The sequence below is a fragment of the Phalacrocorax aristotelis genome, chromosome 1, assembly GCF_949628215.1.
Source record: "Phalacrocorax aristotelis chromosome 1, bGulAri2.1, whole genome shotgun sequence".
Lineage (NCBI taxonomy): Eukaryota > Metazoa > Chordata > Aves > Suliformes > Phalacrocoracidae > Phalacrocorax > Phalacrocorax aristotelis.
The window spans coordinates 110,636,136-110,654,279 of NC_134276.1; the positions used below are offsets into that span (position 1 = coordinate 110,636,136).

The 18,144-nt window shown below is 41.2% G+C and overlaps 2 protein-coding genes across 5 annotated transcripts in view; both read left to right on the forward strand.

Annotated features, from left to right (window-relative positions):
* Nucleotides 1-9,049, forward strand: part of NRIP1 (nuclear receptor interacting protein 1) — a 74,066-nt gene extending 65,017 nt beyond the window's left edge. For all 4 annotated transcript variants that reach the window (XM_075101849.1, XM_075101830.1, XM_075101858.1 and 1 more), the window contains one exon: nt 28-9,049. In XM_075101849.1, the coding sequence (XP_074957950.1) occupies nt 407-3,895 (3,489 nt within the window). In that variant the 5' untranslated portion in view covers nt 28-406 and the 3' untranslated portion in view covers nt 3,896-9,049. The remainder of the gene's footprint in view (nt 1-27) is intronic.
* Nucleotides 1-18,144, forward strand: part of SAMSN1 (SAM domain, SH3 domain and nuclear localization signals 1) — a 277,097-nt gene that overhangs the window by 64,973 nt on the left and 193,980 nt on the right. The window lies entirely within an intron of this gene.

Here is an 18,144-nt window from a genome sequence, read left to right on the forward strand (position 1 = left end):
TTTTGTTTTGTTTTTTTTTTCACTTAGGAATTTTATGTGCTTGGTGGAGATGGAAAAAGATGAAAAACGAGCTGGCTTCCTGGAGAAAGAAGGCGGCAAATACGTAATTGAACTTTATTACTGCGGAACCAAGTTTTGAGTGCTCCCTCTAGACATCTTTCATAAATATTCTAGATATCAGCAGACTGATATGATTGGAAACCTGGCTCATCAAACAGTATACACTGGAAGAAGCCTGCTTGGCATGTGACAATTTATATTGTGTCTGAAAGTCTGTGAGAAAAAAAAACCACTATACTATAGACATCTGCCTGTTATTTCTTAATTCTGCATCTCGATTCAGCTACAGCAAAACTAGTCTTTGAAGTGAATAGAACCAGAGCCCTTTTGGAAACTTCTATTGAACATGACTCATGGAGAAGAGCTTGGCTCTGAGATGCACCAGGATTCTGTTGTTCTAACTTACCTAGAGGGATTACTAATGCATCAAGCAGCAGGAGGCTCTGGTACTGCAGTTGACAAAAAGTCTACTGGACATAGTGGGGAGAATCAAAACTTTAAGATTTCTGGAAATATATTTCCCAGCTGTCAAAGTAATGGTCCAGTTCTTAACACAAATACATATCAGGGATCTGGCATGCTGCACCTCAAAAAAGCAAGACTGTTGCAGTCTTCTGAAGACTGGAATGCAGCAAAGAGAAGGCGGCTGTCTGATTCCATTGTGGATTTAGATGGAAAAAAGGAAGCCTTGTTAGCTGGCATGGTTGAAAATGTGCCTAAAGGCAAACAGGATAGCACATTACTTGCCTCTTTGCTTCAGTCATTCAGCTCTAGGCTGCAGAGTGTTGCTCTGTCACAGCAGATTAGGCAGAGCCTTAAGGAGCAAGGATATTCCCTTAGCCATGATTCTTTAGAAGTAGAGAAGGATTTAAGGTGCTATGGTGTTGCATCTAGTCACCTGAAGACTCTACTGAAGAAGAGCAAAGCAAAAGATCAGAAGTTGGACAACAGCCTGCCTGATATAACAAAGAACCTGCCCAAAGAGAGGTTTATAGAATCTCCTCATGCGGTGCAGAGCGGACCTAAAGTGATAAATGAGCCACTGTCATGTGCTGCAAGATTACAAGCTGTTGCAAGCATGGTAGAGAAACGATCTAGTCCTGCTGCTTCACCGAAGCCCAGCGTAGCATGCAGCCAGCTAGCTTTACTCCTTTCAAGTGAAGCACACTTGCAGCAGTACTCCAGGGAACATGCTTTAAAAGCACAAAATGCAAATCAAATAGCAAGTGAGAGACTTGCAGCTATGGCCAGGTTACAAGAAAGCGCTCAGAAAGATATTGGCCAGTTTGGTTTAGCAAAAGGAATGACAAGCCATCTCAATGGTCAAACAGGATCATCAGCCAAAACGGTATCTAGCAAAAGCAATATGGCACCGTTTCAGAGTTCAGTGGGAATCATGCATTCACCTCCCAAAAATGTGGGTTACAAAAGTACTTTGGAAAGGAGTAACCTGAAAACCTCTCCCAGCAACAGTTTGCTCTTGCATCTACTGAAAAGCCAGAATACCACCAAGCGTGTAAAAGGGCATGAACAGAGTGAGAGAGCCAGCATTTTTGAAGACAGCAGCACACCAACAACTATCGATGAGTATTCAGACAACAATCCTAGTTTTACAGAAGATGACAGCAGTGATGATGAAAGCTCCCATTCTAACTGTCTTCCTATAGACCTATCCTTTAAACAGAGGACAGATAAACCAGATGCAGGTCCACCTGCATCCCTGGATAACCTGACTCAGTCCTTGCTTCATAACTGGGATCCAAAAGTATCCTGTCCAGAGAACAAGGAAGATAAAGACACTCCAAAAGCTTCTAAGCTGAATCCCCATCAGAAAGTAACACTACTTCAGCTGTTACTTGGGCATAAGAGTGAAGAAAAGGCAGACAAGAGTAGTGACCCTCAGGGACCACACAGTGCAGCTGATGTGGCAAAATTCACTGTACAGACCGGTAAAAGGACTCCTGTTACTGACAGTCCTGGTGCAAATCGAATGACTCCATTAAGCACTCCACCTTTGCTGGCTTCTGCAAAAGCAGACTCTCCTATAAACCTCTCGCACCAATCGTTAGCCATGAAGCGCAGCTCGCCACCGTATGCCTGCAGCATCCAGCCGGACAGGCTGGTGAATCCCGCATCTAAACATTTGATAGACCTTTCTAAAAGCAAAGAAATTCAAGGAGCCAAGCTGAGCAGGAACGATAGTCCCCAGAACTCTTCGGCTTTCAGTGCCAGCAAGCTGTTGCAGAACCTCGCTCAGTGCGGCATGCAGACTTCCATGTCAAGTGAAGAACAAAGAGCTAGCAAACAGCTGCTAGCAGGGAGCACAGATAAACCTGTTGGCTTGATTGATAGATTGAACAGCCCTCTCCTTACGAATAAATTGAGTACGCATGAAGAAAATAACAAAATATTCAGTTGTCAGCCTGCACCCGCTGAACAAGGACTTCCAGGTTCAGAAATAGAAAATCTCCTTGAAAGGCGCACTGTCCTTCAGCTGCTTCTGGGAACTCCCAATAAAGGTAAAAGTGAAAAGAAAGAGAGAATGCTTTTAAGAGATGAAAGTTCTCAAGAACAGACAGATAAGGCTTTGAATGAGCAAATATTGACAGTGAAAATAAAAACTGAACCATCTGAAGAATCAAATGTTCCTTATAACTCAAATGTACAACAAGTAAGAGACTGCAGGGGTAACAAATTTCAAGGATTTGTTCATTCACTGCAGAGAAACACAGCTACTTCTCCAGCATCTGAGGAGTTGAAGTCTGAGCCTCTTTCACCTCAAGATTTCTCTTTTTCCAAAAACGGCCTGCTAAGTAGGCTGCTGAGACAGAATCAAGACAGTTACCCTGCAGATGAGCTGGACAGAAGTCACCGAAACAATGAGCTGACACACCTTGAATCGAAGAGCCTTTGCACAGTACCGAAGAAGAGGAAGCTTCATGCTGAGCCTTTGGACAGTCCATTAAAAAAGATGAAAAGTAACGTGTCTGATGCTCCAAACAATCACACTTCTCCTACCGAGGCGCTCTATGGGCCTTTGCTTAACCAGCAAGAACTGAAATTCAGCAGAGGTGATGCTGAATTTAAATATGCTGTAAGTCATGGTTCAAATAATGAAAGTGAAAATAGGAGTTGGTCTAGAGATAGTAAAGGCTTTAATGTGTTGAAACAGCTGCTTCTCTCGGAAAACTGTGAGAGAGATCTGTCACAACATAGGAGTAACATGCTAATGGAGGGCAAGAAAAAAGGAAACAAAACCAGTGCAACAATTAATAAACCTGAGTTCAGCATTTCTTCAGTAAATGCATTAATGGGAAGCCCTGTGCAACAGAACAATTGCGTAGATCACAGAACATTTCAGTATCCTGTAGCAGTAAAAAGTCCTGCCAGTTCTCCCTTCCCTGAACATTTGGGGAGTACGGTATCTAGACTCGAGTCCGACCAGTTTAGCGTGTGTCCCATGCCCAGTGAAAGAGGGCCCATCAGATGGGTAATCACAGGTATGGACAAGAACGATTATGAAAAAGACTCTCCGAGACTGACCAAAACCAATCCAATATTGTACTACATGTTACAGAAAGGCGGCAACTCTGTTAGTGGCCAAGAAGCACATGACAAAGAAATCTGGAATGAACCTTCATTTACTGATAGTTCAACTCATATTACAATCAAAGAGGAGTTGACATCTGATGCAGAGCTTAAAACTCCTTTTAGTAACTTAAGAAGCCCTTACAACAGCCATATGGGGAGTAAGACCTCTCATCAACATGGTGTGAATGGAGAAGTGCATGGACTTCTGGAAAAAGTGCTAACAATCAAAAAAGAGCCAGAATAAACTACAGCCTCCTCAATGAGTTTACAATCAGTGGTTTTGAATCTTTGTTTAAAAAAAGAAAAAAAAAGAAAAAAAGAAAAAAAAAAGAAAAAATAAAAATGAGTACGAACTTGACTACTGTATAAATTGAGCATGATTTTAGAAAAGCATGGTCTAATTGGAACAGTTTCATTTGATACTTTTTATTTTTTCTGGTGATGTTATTTAAAATACATGTAGATACAATTTGCTTTACAATAGATTGTCACAAGGAAACTAGAACGGTTGTAATTTGTACAAGACATTTCTGTATGCATCAGATTAAGTTATGGGTACTCTTTGATCAGAGTCTTATTTGGATCTGCAAGTTTTTGGTATAACAAAGTGTAAGCATACAGCCTAGGTGGTGGTAATGCTGCGTTTCCTCCCTCCCTGTAAAATAATCCTTATATTTTGGAAGCCTGAGCGTAGAGACAGTGTATTTTTTTCCCCCCCTCTTTTCTTTTTGAATGTTTAATACGTTTTGTGAAATTTTAAGAATAACTTAAGAAATTGAGCAGTCCGTCCAAGGTATTAGCTTGTCATATTGGAAACCTGTGTCAGTGTTAATAATTGAAATGCACTGAAATGTATTTTTTAGTGCTTCCAAAATTTTTATTGTTATTTTTAAATCTTGTTTGTGGTCCTGCCAGAATAGTGGTGTTAAATCCCTTTTTCTTCCTTGCCCTGCTCTTGACAAATGCCTTCCTCGGAATCCTTAGCCATAGTTATGAGTTACTAGTTATGATTAAGTTGGGTTTTTTTCCTAGGTTTTTATACAAAAGGCCATGCAGGTACTGCACGAGTCTTTTTGACAGTGCATTCCTGCCACTTCCCTGCTTAAAAGGGGAAAGCCAAAATGCCTCTTGGAGTAGTGCGATTAAGAAAGCTTACTACGTTATTCGGTGAGGAAAATGATGGAAAGTTTGTGAAGCAGATGAGCAGAATTGTCTGTTTAGCATCATCCTGCTTCCCCTGCAGAAGAATATCAGCTGCACTAAAGCATCATGTGAGACTTCACTCAAAGGTGCAATAGGATTTTAATGAAAAATGTGTGGGCCTCCTCCTACAACCAGGGAAAACAATCCATATTCTGACAATATTTATTACTCTCTGAACAGCTGATGCATGGCTTAATGCACTACCCTTTCACTGCAGAAAATCTGGTTTTAGAATAATTTTTCAAGTTGCACTGAGGATAAAATTGTAGTTTTGTCATGTTCTGTAATGGATAGCGGGACATGTCTGAGAAATCCTCCTCTGCCCTTTTCCTCAGGCCCCACCTGTGCTGTGATTTGTAACATCTGGCAGTATCAGCCTGAGATGAGAGTAACTGAAAATTGCGGTCAAAGCTGAGACACCTTAAAAGAATTGCTGGCTGGGGAAGAGCCATGCGGCTCTGCTTTCGTGTTAACACTGTCAGTGTTAACTCTATTTGCACCCCTTATTTCTCATGGGGGAGGAGGAGGACAAAATCCAGATCCTCTAAATTACATGCGTTATTGGCAACCATACATTTTGCTGGACTTTTTACTCCCCTGAAAAAATGTTCTCTGTAGCTTCTAAATTTGCTAATAATCCCCTGTGCCATCAGCAAGTAGCAAAGTAGTGGCCTTGCACAGATAATGAAAGCTATGCTCTGTTTTAATTCTGACTGTTTGCACCAGTGAGAGCCGATGACATGACAAAACTGCTGTTTCTGTCCATCTCATGTTTGCTTAGCAGAGATGAGTGATGGGCGTTTTGCTCTTTTCCTTTCTGGTTTGGTTTCAGAGATCCTTTCCCCCTACTGATGGCTTGCGAGACAGAGCGAGCTGTTGTCCCCCTCTCGTCCCCCACGCCCTGCCTGGGATCAGTTTCCCTTCTTCCCAGTTCGGTCCCTATTGAAGGGGACTTCTGTCTGCCAGCTGGAAAATGCACCACTATTCTGTTTTACCCCCCTAGGGAATACCTTCTTTTAGGGAACACAAATATTTGGCAGTATCCACTATAAAAACATTCCCCCTAGTTTATATGAGAAATAACAGAGCGATTTAAAGATATATTTTTATGTTATTTGGGTGAAGCGTAATATATTAATGGGCTGTACAAAGAAGATTTATATTTTAAAACCTTCACACAAATCTAATATCATTTTAAATGTCATTGTCTGAAGTATAATATAAAATAAAATTTTGTTTGTCTTTAATATTGCATTTATAAGTGGCCCAATGACAATTCAGATGTCTCATAGAATAATCATTAATGAGATAAAGTATATTTTGGATTGACAGTGGAACTGAATTCTTTTTATATGAGTCAACCCAGCAGAAATATTAAAATGATGGTATTTGTTCCATCCATTAAATGTCTTTTAAAGTCTTAATTGATTATTTTTCTTGAAACAACACATGCATAGCTAGGAAATATATACAATATAGAATAATAGATGGTCCCTGGAGTAAATACAGGGCTATAACTTACTTCAAGGGCTCCACCAAAAAATGTAGCTTGAATGGATGTGAAATAATCTGGTTGGAAAAACTTCTTCAAAACAAAGTTGAGATAAAAAGTAGGGAGGAGAAAAAGTAATACTGGAGTCTAGGAGTGTGCTTACCTATGTATTTATTCTATGGTAGTCTATTGGTAGTATATAATATATACTTTTTGAATATTTAGTTTTTAAAGTTTTGTAAAACACTTAAGTTAAAATGTTAACAGTTTGACCAGTTAATGATTTAGCTTTCTTTTTTAGGTGATGGTAATGAAAGGGTGTTACCATTCTCACAGACGTCAGTAAACTATAATACATAGAATCTAAGTTTAGGACACGCTGTTCATGGAAGAATCTTCGCTCTTGTTGATGCTGCAATCTCAAGCAGCATGTAACATAACGATGAGGCCCTTGAGAGAGGGCAGGGCATGCCAACTGAATGCTTTTCAGACAGCTGCTAAGAGGGCAAGAGTCTTCTATGTGAAATTCTCCAGTATGACTGATGTTACCCCGCCCCAGGGAAGAAAGGTCATCTTTACTGTTTACCCCATCTGCATTTACAGCCTTTAAACCTGAGGACATAAGGCTTTTTCATCATTCATCTTGTAGCGTGGGTGAATAAAAAGTCACCATCATTCTTCTGGGGGACTTTCCCTCTCAGTTGTTCCATCAGAAAAGAGGGGTGCAAGAGCTGGGTTTGCTGCACCAGCAGAAGGACCAGTAGGCCATGTTTTCCCAAGCACCTCAAAGATCCTTGATTTCAACTAGGCCCTGTAGATGAATGACGATGCAAGGTCATCTGTTGAGTGACACTTGGTGTTCTCAGCAACTCCTGTCTCCTTGGTTCAGTAGATGTTTACTACTAGGATATGCGTTTCAGCTGTCCCAAATATGCTTCCTTAGTCTGTGGGAGTGGAAGCTGCAAAGATAGCTCTGCAAACTCAGGAGGCTGAAGTTTCAGCTAGGCCTTTAGACTATAGACTTGAAGAAAAACGGGACCTTGTCAGATTTTGGCAGCAGTAGCTGTTGTAGGCAAAGAGGTGTAGGACTGATGGGTGCTGTTGTGATCTCACCGTCAAAGGAGCAGGGAGAGAGGGGAGGAGATCACATCCCACTTCTGAGTGAGACTGCTGGGGGAAGGCTGCCTCCACCTCATGGAGCAGTGAAGAAGTGAGTTAGGGATGTATCTATACCACACTTAAAGTTGTAATTGCAGCCCATTGGGACTTACACCTGAGCTAACTTTAACCACCTAACTCAGAGCAGTTGCACCAGCAGCGGTTGGGTTGCTGAGTGCCTGATGCCTTGCTTGAGGGGGCATCTACAGGCTCATGCCTCTTCACCTGCTGTGGCGGCCTAGCACTCAAGCTGACTAGATTTGGGGATTGGCTTGTAATTGCCACGAAGATATGCCTTTTCTTTCCAGAGGTAAGCATACGGGACTGAGAGAACCAGATTTTTAGTGTCTCCTCTGCCAGAGTTTGAGGAAATGATGGGGGTAACGCATGACCACAGAGTCAAAGTTGTTTTGCTGGAGGGCTTCTCTACTGATACCACGTAACTACGTGGCTCAGTTTGAGAAGTTTATAAACATTACGAGATCAAAAGGGAATTCAGCCATAACTTTCACTTTTCTTAGCCATTTACTCTTAGAAATGTTTTTAAATTTTTAATTTACAAATGTTTGTAAAAGAAAGAAATGAATGGTTTAAATTTTCCCTGTTAAATGTTGGTGAAAGTATTACAGCTCTCATTGACGTCAGTGACATGATATTACCAGTTTGTTCTCTGCCACATCTTACAGAGGAGTAAACTGGTAAGTATATATTATATATATTTATATATAATGTAAATACATTGACTTGTTACACCTATAATATGTTGAAATTGGTTTTTAAAAGGTGATGTACATAGTGGTTTCCTTAATGAAAAATACATATTTTGTATTGTTCTAATGCAAAGGGAAAAAAAAACCCTTTTAATCTTTTTTGTTATGTATATTCCATGTATAAGTGTAAATATGATCACATAGGTTTAAAAACTTTTGCATGTGTGTATACAGTTGCAAGTCTGGAAGAATGTATAGAAAAAAATTTTATTTAAAGTTGTGATTACCTGCTGCATGAAAAGTGCATGGGGGACCCTGTGCATCTGTGCGTTGGCAAAAAAAAAAAAGTCTTAACAAGTCAGGTCAGTTCAAAACACAACAGTATTCCACTTCTGGACATGACTTCTGCTGTGGTATTTTAGCTTTGTGAAAGAATGTGCTTCAAATCAAAAGGGTCTGGGGGAAAAAAAAAACCTGCAAAACTACTTTTAAAACATAAAGTACTCATACAACTATAATCAGTCATGTAAGTTCAGGACTCCATTTTGCGTAATTGAAATATTGTACCAGGACTATTCCATCCCTGTAAAACAAAGGAATATTGATTTTCATTCATACGTAAGGATTCGGGATTTTACCACAAGCAATTTTATTGTGATGTGTCTTCAATAATTTATCTATCTGGTCTCATTTTTTTATTAGAAATTAATTTCCTCATGTGATGTCACAAAACTGTACATACTGCAGTGTGAAGTTTTTTTAAATCTTTCAGTGTTTACTTCCTGCAGAAGATTTGAATAAATGAGAAAAATGCATTGTCTTGATGGTTTTTAAATCTGCTTTATTTTATGTGTACTTTCCATTATTGGAGTGTTAGCGGGCTCTTTGCATCGGTGCTATTAATACAAATTTCTGACAACAAAAATATCTCAAGGAGCTTAGGGACGCATAGCCTTCAACCAGGCTATTGACTGAAAACAGAGTCGTGGAGCTGGAAGTGAAACACTCTAAATCAGATTGCAGCTTTACAAAGCACTGTATCTGTTTTATTCAAATAGCCTTCTGCTTATTAACTAGAAATCAGTGACCATAAGCTGGAAATCTTTAAACAGGAATCTTCATGTGAAAATCATTTTAAACAAGTGTTGAAACATTTTTCAGGTCCCCTGTGCAGTGCAGGAAAGGTGTGTTTTCCCATTAAAATCTACTTTGGCCCCCATCACAGAGAGGACTTTTCTTCTGTTCAATTTAAGTTCTTAAGCAAAAATGTGGAAAAATTAATGCAATTTGCCCGTGAAGACTATACAAAGATTTAACGGTGCACTTGCATCATGTACAGGTGGCTGTTAAGATTATGACATTAGTGCAAATGGTGGATCGCGACATTAATGTAAGCACTGTTTTTCCAGAGAATTATTTTCCAAGATATACAGGCACGCTGGGCCTGCAGCTGTACAGTTGCAAGCAAGTGCTTGGGTCATGACTGTCCTGGGTAACAGTAACAGCTATTTTAATGAATCATCCTATGTTTTCAGATCTCTTATCAATAAATATGCATGCATGAGGTTCTTCAGAAGCTTTCTGGAAAGCATTCGTTATCATTCATAAAGTTAATTTAAAACCAATAATTCCAACTCCATAGATCTCAGATAGGGCTTCATGAAGAATGCAGCTGAGCATTTTGATTGTTTGGTATCCTAAATGGAATAGGATCTGGATGCTGGCTGTCTTTGGATATTATTTTGGATATGTCATCTTAACGTACGTATATAATGCCGCCAGTGATACTCAACTGTGCTTCAGAGCAAAAAGACCCTTGACACAGTTTCTGCAGAGAGTCCTCTCTGTAAGCAGGCTTGCCCCTGATTTGAGGGGTGAATGGCTAAGCCAAAATACAGCCACATGAAAAAGCCATATACCTAAGGAGCCTATCTAGTCTTCTAATGGCAGCGCAGCTTGGAAATAATTTCTGAAATACATGCCTCCTCACTGATATGAATCCTTGGGTTTTGATTCTACCAACCAAGCAAAAACAACGGTAAGCCTTCATTTCTCCTGTGGTGATGCCCTAGGACAGTTCCTAGGGGTGCCTGAATATCATCAAGTTGTGTTTTATTACTCGGGAGTTCAGGCTCTTGTAACTTCACTATATTTATTCAATTTGTTGTGCTGTAACACCCAGTAAAACTTGTGTCTACCAGAACAAACAGGCCTGCAGAGCTGAGCGTCTGGTATGCTAAACTGCCTGTGGGGTGACAAGGATGTTGAACGGGTGTAAGTATTCTGAGAGACATCTCACTCTGAGTGAACATTAACAACATTTGCGTAGTGATTCATAATAAACTCACTCAAAAATGCTTCAAACCACCCGTGAACTCTTTCCAGGCAGACACGTGGTCATGCAGAATCTTCTTAATCTTCACTTTGTTCCTCACAAAAGATGCATGTGATGTTGATGACTTTTCACAAAATGACTGCTGGATAAAGAAAAAGTTTTTGCTCCAGAGATTTCAAAATGTGGGGAAAAAAGTAGTCATTGTGTTCACAGGACTTGGCAGCCCAATCTCATGCTCCTTGGTGAAACTAATTCTAGCATTTTGGGCATCAAGAACAGATGTGGACTCTAGATCACTTGCAGGCCTACGCATTGTGGAACACTGTTAGAGTGGAAAAACTTGTTGCAGTAATACAAACATGTCTACTCATAAGAAAAGTCAAGCAAATTCTTCATTGACTCTAAATTTTGCGAAGAAAAATGTGATTTTGAAGCCGAAGAAAACAATGACATTATTTTTCTGTGTGACACAGCTTGGTGCGATAGAGATATGTAGTGCACCCCTGGGAACGTCTGTAGGGACTTGATACAAGCCTCAAGCAGAGGCTAGGACACACAGGTAATAATTGTTGATAATACTTTTATTTCCTTTTGATTGTTAGAGTTACTCAAAGGGAGCATGGCACAAACTCAGGGCATGAAAATTCTCTCTGCTGGTAAATATCAATGCTGCTGATTGAAGCATATGCTGATCTGAGCTCACAGCGGCCCACTTTGATTTGGCTTTTTAAGGACTACTTGCTCTTAATGAATAAAGAGATGTGTCACTATTTCCAGATTACTTTTCTGATTAAACTACTTGGAATTTAACTGAATGCAAAATGAACTTTATTGGCTTGTGGTTGTGCCAGTTAAATAAGCTTGATGCCTGCCTCTGCAATTAAACTCAGCATGTGCCTTCGCATCTCAGTGTGTTGGGGAGAGGTGGAGAAATAACTTTGTCCCCCTTCACAGTATTAGATGATGTTGGTTCTCTTTGCCCAGTCTAGTTTGGTGAGGTGGGGCTACTTCCTCACTAAATGGGCAGCAAACTGGGCTATTCTGTAAGTTGGTGGGGGCTCTCTGGCCCCAGTCTTTACTGAGGCTGGTGTTGACCTTTAAAGCCACACCCTTTTGCATGCTCAGAAATTATTTTGAAAATTTCAGTACAGACCTCAAAGGTGACTTTTGCAAATGAGTTGTGGGTAGCTGCTGGGACAAGAATACATCCGATCTGTTGCTGTTACCTCTTAATATTTGCCTGGCTGCACCTTTGTAACTCCAGCAAAATGTCATCGTTTTCCAAGTTCTGCCTGGCTAGAACCTATGCCCAAATTTCATCACTGGTACCAGGAGAGAAAAAGATGAAATTCAGGTGTGTTTTGGAGTTGGATGCCCTGACACTCCGTCTCTTACATGCCATGACTTGGGAAAAGGTTTACTAGGGGTTTTGTGGAAGATGGAAGTAAGTTCCTCCAATTCCTGTTAGCTGTTAGAATTGTGCAATTTTTTCCAAATGTGTTATTCACATTTGACTCTGAAAGAAACCCTTGTTTTTTTTAAAGAAACCTAGGTGATTCTCACATGCCATACAAATGGCTCAGCACATAATTAGCCTTTGGTTGTGCAGGAGGCCTGTGTTCCTACCCCCGTGCTTGTATGTACCTGTGCGCCTGTCCTTTGTGTTTGCTGTGGCGCACCAGCAGCTTGGGGGTGTTGCTCACCTCTTGGGCCACTATTATTTAAGGGATGGAGGAAGAAAGAGAGATAAGGAGAATCTTAGGGTAGCAAGCTACAAGGATGTTATTCTCAAATGCCTTTTACTTTCAAACCCCATCTCATTTTTCTCTATTCAGCATGGTCACAGGGAGAAAGTCTTCATTAGCATCTGCAGCAAAGATCAGATAAATCCAGGGAACAAAAAACTCATGCAGCTATTCATGTCATAGTTAATATACTACCTAGCTCTAGTTTGCTATCACTGCTTAAATCTCAAGAGTATTACTGAGGCAAGTTTACTTACTTCCTAGTCCAAAATCAAAAGAAGCCTTATGTTTTGTTATGCAGAAGTACCAATAGTTTAGCTAATCCTTGCATGTAGTGATGTGTCCATCTCTCATGCAAGCAACTGTTAACGCTCATGCCATCTTCCCCCTTCCTCTTCCCTATCATTTTGAGTCATTTCATCTAATTTTTAAACTACACGGGAGCCCAGCCATCACCTATGAAGGACAGAGGAGGCCAAAAAAAAAATTTTTTTTTTTAGTCAAAAAGCTGCTTTAAAATAAGTATTTGCCTAAGGAACTATGTTATGCATTGACTGTATTGAATGTTATATCTCACTCTTCTACTGAAAGTATTCACCCAAGGCATTGCAAGGTGCCTGCAAACTGAGAAGAGAGGTGATGATGTTTAGCAGCACCTACCCCCGGTATTTCTTTATTTTAGAATGCTGCTTGCTATGGCAGAAAGAAGCAAAGTGTATGGCACAAAGCATTTTTTCCCCCCCAAAAAAATTGCTGTTGAAGAGTTTTAAAAGGTGACACAGAACAGAAGGTGCAAGTCCAAGGACATAATAGGAGAAGGAAAATGAGAGAGAGGGAAGGTTTGGGGTTTCTTTTAAGTGTCCTTAAGATGGTCCAGCTGGCAACCTGTTGCCTGCTCCCATTCTGTCCCACCACCTGTTTCTCCAAGGGAGCACAGAACGCCAGTGCAGGCAGTGGTTGCTTCCCAGGGGGCCAAATGCTGCCATTTGCATGAGATCTGATGCAGAGAGCTGGGAGCTGGTCGTGGCTGCTCTCACCGCTAACAAAACAGTGGCAGCTGCTGATGGAGGAAGAGAAGGCACTGAAATCCCCTGCTGAAAACGTTAACAGCCCAAAGAATCATCCTGTATTTTTGCATGACATAGATTGCAGCTATTAATTAAGAAGCATAAGGAATAATTGTCTAGAGACAGGTAGTAGCTATTGTATTGAATACATCCCACTCTTTAAAACTCGCATAGAAGGTCTCAAGATAAACCTAGTTACATTTAAAAATTACTTTTCCTTATATCCAGTGGCTTCAACAGATTTTTTGGTCTTCCCACACCTGCTTAGCGCTTGAAACCTTGCTTCACTTTAGTAAGATGGTATTCCAGTTTTCCTGTTGTCTTTGTCTCTTTTTACATAAACGTTTATGTTGTGCTTACACTAGAAGGATATGGCCTTCTATCCCTTGTTTGATTTCAGACTATGTAACCCAGTACAATTTTGCCTGCAAAACAATTCCTGACAGTATCAGGAACCTCCCGCGTGGAGCAGAAGTCTCCTCTGACCTGGGCAAATGTTGTGCCTCACTGCTAGGGTGCCTGGAGCGCTGAGTGGTAACATTAGCCCTATGAGATACTGAGTACTGTAGAAATTTCTGCCAAGTTCAGTTTTTGTATCTCCCAGCTTGGATCAAGGGGAAACGGAAATCTTTGGCAGTACATAGAGTATAGGCTGCAGAAGTAGCAGCCAGTTTCCAGGCATCTACTATATCTGTGTTACCCTGCATTAATGGTGCGGCTGTGCCAGCACCACCCTTTGAGCACGTGCCCGGTTGGCCGAAAGCAAACAGGATTACACAGGAGCTGAGATGGTGCTGTCCGTTTTGATGTGGAACATGGCTGCCTGTGGCGTGGAGCCCTGTGCCTTGCAGGAAACAGCCTATGGTATCAAACTCTCAAAAACTGTAGAAATGTCTCTAGGGCAGGGTAGAGCTCCTTTTTTTTTTTTTTTTTTTTTTTTGAGGAGTCATGCTGGATTCTTGGAGATTGCTCCCTTTCTCTGCTTGATGCACTGTTTTGAGTTTATTTTTCTGGAGTGGGAACCAGGAGGGGAAGAATCGGGTGAATGAGAACAACGCTCATGGGGCTAAATCCAGTTCCTGGAAAGAAGAACCAGATCAGAAGGTGGTGAAGCACAGAGGCCTCTGTCCAGAAAGGTATCAAGGCCAAGAGGCAGTTACAGTAGTAGATTGGTCAAAGAAGGAGTGCTTAGAAAGATGGTCTGTGTCTTTTCTGTTTAGTATGCAAATTTTTGGTATTACCTGAGACCTGGCAGGGGCTGCAAGAGGTACCAAAATGGGGCAATATAATGGAGCTCTGCTGGCTGCAGCTGCTACTGCTGCTCAGTGGGGTGGAGGATACGCAGTGGCCAGCTGGTTAGATGGTAGCATCCTGAGCCTGGAGGCAATGATGACTGGGTTGGGCTTGCTAAAAGAGTCCAGGATGAGAGGGAGATGTAGTAAAAGGACCTCAGGAGGAGTATTGTGGTACCAGGATGTGTTGCTTTAGCATCTGAGCAAACAGGTCAGGTTACAGAGCCAAAACGGTAAGGCTCCTGCAAAAGCAGAAGTTCCTGTTTGCTATGTTTTCTTTTTCCATAGCAGAAGTTACAGCTGCTACATCATCACTGCCCAAGTTCAGCAGCAATCACTGCAGTCTTCCTGCTATGAGCAAAGATTGCTCTTGCCACAGCATCTATATGCAGCATAGATGAGACTATTACTATCAGGTAGCGCCTGCAGCCTGTTGTGACTGGTTGTATTTCCTACCACCATGCTCAGCAGGAGGAGAGGGACAGTCCCCAAATTATGACTGAGGAACCCCAGATTTGCATTGTTGTTGACTGTGGGGTTTCTTGAGATTTCAGGTGGGGCATATGGCTATGCTGCATGTCAGGATTTATCTGTTAAATAGACCAAAAAAGGCTTTTCCTTGTTTTAGGGAGAATTCAATGCTAGCGGAATATCAACTGCACGTGTATCTGAGATAGACAAGAGAGTATAATTTGTCCTATATCAAGTTTTGGTGTGTTAAAATGCACAGCACATGGTTTGGCCTTCCTATTTAGAGCACCTAAATGTGAAGATTCCCATCAGATGGGAACATTCCTGGAGATGACGAAGCTGCTATGATCTGGTAACCTGTCTGTCAGAAACGTCTTTGCAAGCGATGGATCACAAAGCAGAAGGTAAACTCCACCACTCGGGTCTCTCTTGCTTCCCGTCCACACTGGTTATATAAATCACACTCTGTAACCCTGCCCCTACTTTGGTCATCTCACCTGGGACCTTTGAGTAAAACTAGGTTAAAATGTACCTGCAAGAGAAACATTTTGGAAATATAACTCACTTACAATGTGTTAAATAAGCAAGTTTAAGAGCCAATGAGAATGAAGAAAATGAAAGAAAGGTTTCTGAAGCCAGAGAGGAACCGAAGCGGAAGCAGGGTGCCTGCTATGGTTTGTACTTGCAACCTGTGAAAGCTGTCCCCAGGCTTGCGATTGTATAGCAGGTCTAACCCCTAATAGGCTTGGACAAGCAAATAAGACCTAGCAGCAGCGAAGGTGCCTTATGGCGACCGTGCTTGTGGGAGCCTGATGACTGTTTTTTTCTCAGCCAGGCTACACCTCACTGTGTTTGCCTCAACATAAAGCTCTTTCACTTAGACTTAGTTCCACTGTTCAAGATTTCAGTGTATTTTTAGCATGTTGTTTGTTTATCATCTGCCGTGTATTTTTTATATCAACAGCAGGGCAAGTTAAACATGGGGTCTCATGTCTAAAATAGCTTTTCTTGAGGAACACAGACACAAACAGTGCTTTTATACTCACTGAATAGGTTTTTCGGAGGGAATGGGAACTTTGCTAGGAAGAATAAAAAAGTAGAATGTCTTTAAAGCTGACTCTGTCTCCAGCTAATCAAAAATGTTTGGATTTATGTGCAAAATAAGGAATTTTGGTGCAGGGGATTATTTTAGCATTTCTTCCTGCAGAGAGAAGTGTGAACGAGCATGTATATGTACCTAAACACATGCAGTAGATGGGTACAGTGACTCATGCAGACAAATGAAAAATTGAGAAAGCTGGCAATGCAAGGGCTGATATTTAAAACAGTAGGGGCATATAGTGAGCATTCTTGTAGAGTAGCCATTATTTATTAAGTAGAGACAGAGTGAGTGGAGCTACACAAAAATATAATGAGACATGCTTCAAGGAATTTGCAGCCTATTACAAACTCAGAAAAAACCACTGCAGGCACATAAAGTACATTAAGTGCTGGTACAAGTTAGCAGTAGTGAAGGAATCTGGCTGAGGTCATTGTTGAAAAGTATTGTGAAAGGAACAAGTCTGGAGGAGGAGGAGGATGGGCGAAAGTCATCTGAGGTGAAAATCTCTGGAAGACTTAAGTGGACCTGGCACTGGCTCCTCTGGATTTTATCCTTGATGCTGGGGAAAGATGACTTCCCATTTGAAGAGGCTGTCAGGGGGTGGAGGAGAAAAGTGAAGCAGGTGGAACTGGAGGGAGAGATTTTACGATGGGACTTGAAGCAACTTTTGAAGGCAATGAGGGCAAGATGAGAGCAGGAGGGGAAAGAGGGAAGAATATGGATGTATGGAACTACAAAATAGCAACTGAGCTTGATTTGGAGCTAGTCAAGAAACACTGGTTTCAGATGGTACTGAGCTGATTTTTCAGGAGTTGACTCAAGCCAGAGCATTCAATATCTTATGAAATTTAGAAAGAATGGGAAAAAAAACCACACACACAAAAAAAACAAGGGTAGAGGAGGAGAAAGATTTATTTAATTAATAAGTTCCTTATTTTGATAGGGAGTGTGTTGTTTCTTAACTTAAAACAAGAATGATTATCTATAGCCTATATCATGGAGGTGATCAGAAAAGGAAGGGGCCTGTTGCTGTGGGGTTCCCCAGTAATCCCTCAAAAAAATTCCATGAACCCAAGAATAAGTATGAGGAAGATCAAAAGTGGGGTGAGAAACAAGTTACTTATTAAATCGCCCAGAAAGGAAAAAAGTGCAAACTAACTTGTTTAATACATGAAGAAATCTAAAAGATACACTGAGGAGTTTGGCGAAAAGCTCTCATGTTCTTGGAAATGCTGCTGGTGCCCATGCCAACGCATTTACAGCTAGTGTGGGTATGTCTGCACAGCCACAGCGGCAGAGCAGTACTGGGCTATGCGGACATGCTCTCAGGGCTTTGCATGAGTCAGGTCTTGGGATTTTAGGAGAGAAGTGAAAAGTTGTCTGGATCTGAGAAATGAGCAGTAGTGAGGTAAAACCAGGAAAGGCTACGTGGAGGGAGCTGGCTCCAGGTCCCTGGGTGCTCCCTCTGTTTATACTTAGTTGCTTTTAACCAGCATAGAAGTGTAGTCCGGTGTGTCGGTGGTTCCTGCACTGCGACCCAAGGCTTGTCTTTGCTTAGTTAAAGGTTAGCGCTGACAATACCATTTATCACTGCAAGCTGAAAAAAAAAATGTAATGGGTCTTCCTAGTAGTGAATTTTAGGGAATTTTCCTGATTTCTGGTGGCAAGGTACAAGTAAATAACAAATTACGGCTGGTATAACATAGCTATTGGGAGGGTTTCAAACCAGACATAGTTTTATAGAGTTGGATGAAGTAGATGACCTCACCTGCTCTATAAATTGTAAAAGCACCTACCCACACCTCTTCTTGTTCCATAATATTACACCGTGCTCATTGGGGCTGTCACATACAATGGAGCCAAGCAGCTACAGGTAGTAGATGAGCCTGGTTGCTCTCTACAGCAAACCATGGAGAGA